The sequence below is a fragment of the Berghia stephanieae genome, chromosome 6 (assembly GCF_034508935.2).
Source record: "Berghia stephanieae isolate SIO BIC M18660-M18661 chromosome 6, UCSD_Bste_1.3, whole genome shotgun sequence".
Classification (NCBI taxonomy): Eukaryota; Metazoa; Mollusca; class Gastropoda; order Nudibranchia; family Aeolidiidae; genus Berghia; species Berghia stephanieae.
In genome coordinates, this window is record NC_088365.1 from 32,443,841 (window position 1) to 32,448,840 (window position 5,000).

Below are 5,000 nucleotides of genomic sequence, written 5' to 3' on the forward strand. Positions count from 1 at the left end.
ATTTCTGTTCATAAATAAAGTATTAATTAATAGGTGCTGGTTTCATTGAAATTGAAGAGGATTAGTGCCTAATAATAAAGTCATTGATATCTGCAGAAGAATGAAAATAAATCAATCGAAAAGAAAAGGTAAGAAAAAAAAACATTAAAAAATAATATGGAAATCACCCTACTAACTTTGATTGTGTGTGTACACGAAGAGTGCTAGAACATAGAATCTTATCCCACCCAACACCGAGATATTTACACACACTTACAAACATGCCCACACAAACACGCACACACATGCACACACACAAACACATACAGATTCACACACACACACAATCACATACACACATACAAAAAAAAAAAGTAGAGCCATTGGGCCCATGGAGCTGGTGTTTATTCTGGTTTCTATAATGTGAAACGGACTATAGCAATTACTTTGGATAGGATGATAGTCTATCGCAAAGTACTTTCCACCAAATCTAACAGACTCAGCTACCCATTCATTGTCGGGTGGACAGGGGGATCAGAAATAAATCTCGACTGCACCCGGGATTGATCTTGGTCCCTTTGGGTGTGAAGCGAGTGCTCTACCAACTGAGCTTTCAGGACCCCCACACACATACAAATACATACACATAAATGTACGCATGAACACATTACTTTTTCTTGTTCCCATTTTTACTTAAGAAATGAGAATCGGGTAGCAATGATGAGGTCGAGTTGCATGAATAAAAACATTACTGTATATATAACAGTAACTCTGATGGGATTGAATTTGCACATTACCACATCACCTGAGGAATTATTAATAAAGAACTATAGCATTACACCACAGAGATTATTTCAATTTTTAAAGTATAGGTATGCCTAAGGTATTCCTTTTTACTCGGAGTAGAAGTAAACATAATTTGAAATTTCTAGAATGGAAACTGGTTACTTATTGTTGAGGGAAATCTCAGATTCATTTCAAAACAAACAAACAAAAAATCATCCACAGAAAGACATGTCTGAACTCCAATATCAACAATAATAAACCATCTCAGAAAAAAAATGATAGAAAGAAAAACAAAAAAACTGTTGGTGGCAAATTCAATCTCATCTCATCTCGTTAAACCTTAACGGCGAGACTAAAAAATAAATAAATGAGCTTTTGTAGAGTGCAATATCCACTAAATGTGCTCAAAGCGCTTTACAAGGGGTCCCTGACCAACAGCAACATTTAACATGTAGGACGGGACATGACGCCTGTTAGGCGATATTACAATTTTTCGGACAGAGACAACGTTGTTAACGGCCAGGTACTCATTTTACACCTGAGTACAGTGAGAGAATGTGACTAAAGAGCCTTCTCCAAGGACTCAACTATGCGCTGAGTGAGGCTCGAACCCAGGACCTTCCGTTCCGAAAGCGAGTGTCATACCACTAGACCACATAGCCGCACTAAATTTCTTTCATATTGTAAGCTCTCCCATTGTTTATTATTTATTGACTACAGCTCCTGACTTGACTGCTTTCACCAAGAGAGCAGTGATAGCAATGCACACATTAGATTACTATTAATACTCTTTCTTGAAAATGGTAAGATATGATGTCAGATTACAGTACAATCGAACTGTAGCCGGAAAGGGTTAATATCTTGCATTTGTATTGTGAGGTTATTTTTATGCCTTGACCAACGCCAGTTATCCATCTGGTCGGCCAGCTGTTGTATCTGTAGCCAGTGGGTTTGGTAGGCCTGGGAACTACACCATTGTGTATGACGATGATCCAGATCTAAGGATGCTGGCCACATTTACCCCCTGTGGACGTGGTGTCTGCTATCATTCTAATGGTATAGTCAGGTGAGAATTAATGAATTAATTTTTTTTTTTATCTAATCCATTTTAAAATGGAATAAATTTATTGTGGCGAAAAGAAAAAAAAATTAAGTCATCGCTTTTGTTGAGGTTTTTTCCCCCACAAAAATCAGGAACTGATTTCTGTACATACATAAACGAGTTGGGGAAAATCAAAATACAGAAAATCTAGATCAGATTTAACTGTATCGACATCAAATAGTAGTCCAATCACATGTTGAAGTGTGGTGCTGATAAAGTTTCGACTAGTAACAAAAGCAACATTAATCATAGTTAGTGACAATACTTACAAAACTTAGGCCCTAACATTGTGTCCTTGGATAAGGATTTTTGTTAACACATTATCTCCACCACCCCTTCCTCAGTGATCCAGGTGTTGACATTTAACTGATTAATGGCAGTGACCATCTAAAAAGTGCACCCAAAAGGCCACCACTTGTACTGTCATAATGGAAATTTGGCTTCACGTGGCCTTTCTGATGAATGAAAATTAAACATTGTGATACGTTCTGAGCCTGGTGAAAGTGTTTATTTAAAAAATGCATATTTTAATTAAGACTTGCAATGTTTTAATATTGAGTTTGCGTCTATTTCTGTTTTAGGTTTTTGGCTACAAGTAAGGGAGGCCACATCGCCAACAGAGAAGGTCGTGTGTTGCGTCACTGGAAATGGCCTCAAGCACAAGTCAAATTGACCCAACCAGTGCACTTTCAGGTCAGAAACTTTACAATTGTTTTTTTTTCTGTTAAGAATTTAAGACGATCACATTGTATAAAATGTCTCAACTAACTTCATTTAAATACTATAATCCCTTTAGCAGCGAGACTGAATTGCTTTACATAATGATAATGTTTTCCCTTGTAAATCTATCTTTTATGGTCCTTGTCTTGTGTTCTATAGGTCAAAAGCTCGAGTTCAGTTGTAGGCGGGGCAAAATTGACTCTTTAAGGCTGGCTCAATCTTATTTCCCCACTTAACTCAGGTGTAAAATGAGTGCTTGGCCGTTAACAGTTTTGTCTTTCTCAAAAAGAAATTATGATTGCTCATTATAGGTATTATGTCTGTTCAGTGTTGCTGTTGGCTTGGGACTGCTTGTATGATGCTTAAATCACATTTAGGGGATAAATGGATACTATATAAATCCTCACTTTTTATGAAAATATCCATTACTGAGAAACAATTTTTTTTAACAAAGAGAGCAATGGCCTCTATGACAGATCTCCTGATTTTTGTCATGTAAATTAATATCAATTAAAATTAATAGCATAATATGCTTTTCTTTAAGATTGTAGACTTCAGTGTTTTATATTTCCTTTTCGAATCACAAACAACTTTTTTTTTCTAATATTTTTAACACAGATGAATCATCACTTGAGCTTCCGATGTGTTTCTGAGAACTATATAATCGTACTTTTTTCATGTCAAAAAGAGTCAAATCGTTTCTTTGTGAATGCTGCTGCTGGTGCATGTGAACAGAAGCCTGATGAAAATGTAAGTATTAAGTAAAATGCACATAATTGTTAGATTGTTATTCCCCATTAATCATTGATTGAAGTTATTTGTTTCTAATGTTTGTAAAATTATCTATATATAATCATGTCTTCAAAGACTGTTGTTGATGATAATGATGACGATGATGATGCTTATTAATTATTATGCTTATTATGCTTATTAATTATTATTATTTTTATTATTATTATTATTATTATTATTATTATTATTATTATTATTATTATTATTATTATTATTATTATTATTATTATTATTATTATTATTATTATTATTATTATTATTATTATTATTATCATCATCATCATCATCATAATCATCACCTCTTAATCGCAAATCAATTAATTGTACACTCCGCTTATATGTACACATTCCTGAAAAACTGAATTTTTTCTATATAATCGTTCTGCTTAATCGCTACACCTTGATTGCAGTGACAACCAACAGCGATATGAAATCAACTTTTTCAACCGAAGCATTCAATCAAATCTTTACAATTGACAACAATATACCCGTAAGCGGTGAACTGAGCTACTGATCTCTGTTCAGCCACACAAAAGACAACACCTGGATAGTGAAGATGACGATGAGTCAATGGAATGTGACAAACCACCCCTGACAAATACTGTAAGACATGGTGGACAAACAACGCTGCTAAATCTGAGAAGAACGCTTGACAGATGATCTACATTGGCGGGATTGGAGACAAGGGTTATGAACAGTTTGCACAGAATAGAAAGCAATCAACACTTCACAATTATCATTCTTACAAACAATAAATCACATTATGTTGTCGGTAAAACATGAATAAGAAAAGAAAAAGACAAAAACAAGAAGAAAAAAACACAAAAAAGCAAATAAATAACCAAAACAAAACAAAAAAAATATATATATAATAATAATAATTAAATAAATAAAATTTATTTGATTAAGAAACAAACATTCTAATGAGGCTATGTCTTGAATATGACGGTCCCAAGCCCATAGAAAACCCAGAAGGGAAGGTCCTACAAGAATTGCAGATGAAAGCTGCTATTATTAGCTTCTCTATTTGACACCATTGATCACGAGATACTTATTAAACGATTAGAAATTACTTTTGGAATAAGAGACACTGCGCTTAGTTGGTTTAAATCATACCTAACATCAAGATCTCAGTCGGTTCTGATCGATGGCGCAGTATCAGAAACATTTCCTCTAAATTACGGCGTTCCGCAGGGGTCTGTCCTTGGTCCTGTTATTTTTACTCTTTATACTCAACCTCTTTCGGATATTTTTGTTAAAAATAAATTAATGTATCATTTCTATGCTGATGACACTCAGATCTATGTAAGCGATATCCCTAGTAATATCCCATCATTAATTACCCGTGTTGAAGACTGTATTAGAGATGTTAAATGCTGGATGGAAATTAACAAGTTAAAGCTGAATAATGAAAAGACAGAGGTGATGGTGTGTGGTAGAAAAAGTGTTTTGAAAGATGATTTTCTGAAGTTTACTCTAAATATAAATGGGTGCACAATTAACCTCTCAACGTGTGAAAAACCTCGGGGTAATGCTAGATCAACATATGACTATGCAGGCACAGTTTGATTCTCTATGTAGAAGTTTGACAATAGGCTTAAAAAGAATTGTGTCAGTTAGA

The 5,000-nt window shown here is 34.4% G+C and overlaps 1 protein-coding gene across 7 annotated transcripts in view; it reads left to right on the forward strand.

The window, feature by feature from the left end:
* LOC144974888 (uncharacterized) overlaps window positions 1-5,000 on the forward strand; it is a 50,890-nt gene that overhangs the window by 22,425 nt on the left and 23,465 nt on the right. For all 7 annotated transcript variants that reach the window (XM_078918347.1, XM_078918348.1, XM_078918350.1 and 4 more), the window contains exons 11-13: window positions 1,673-1,831; window positions 2,449-2,560; window positions 3,206-3,337. In XM_078918347.1, the coding sequence (XP_078774473.1) occupies window positions 1,673-1,831; window positions 2,449-2,560; window positions 3,206-3,337 (403 nt within the window). The remainder of the gene's footprint in view (window positions 1-1,672; window positions 1,832-2,448; window positions 2,561-3,205; window positions 3,338-5,000) is intronic.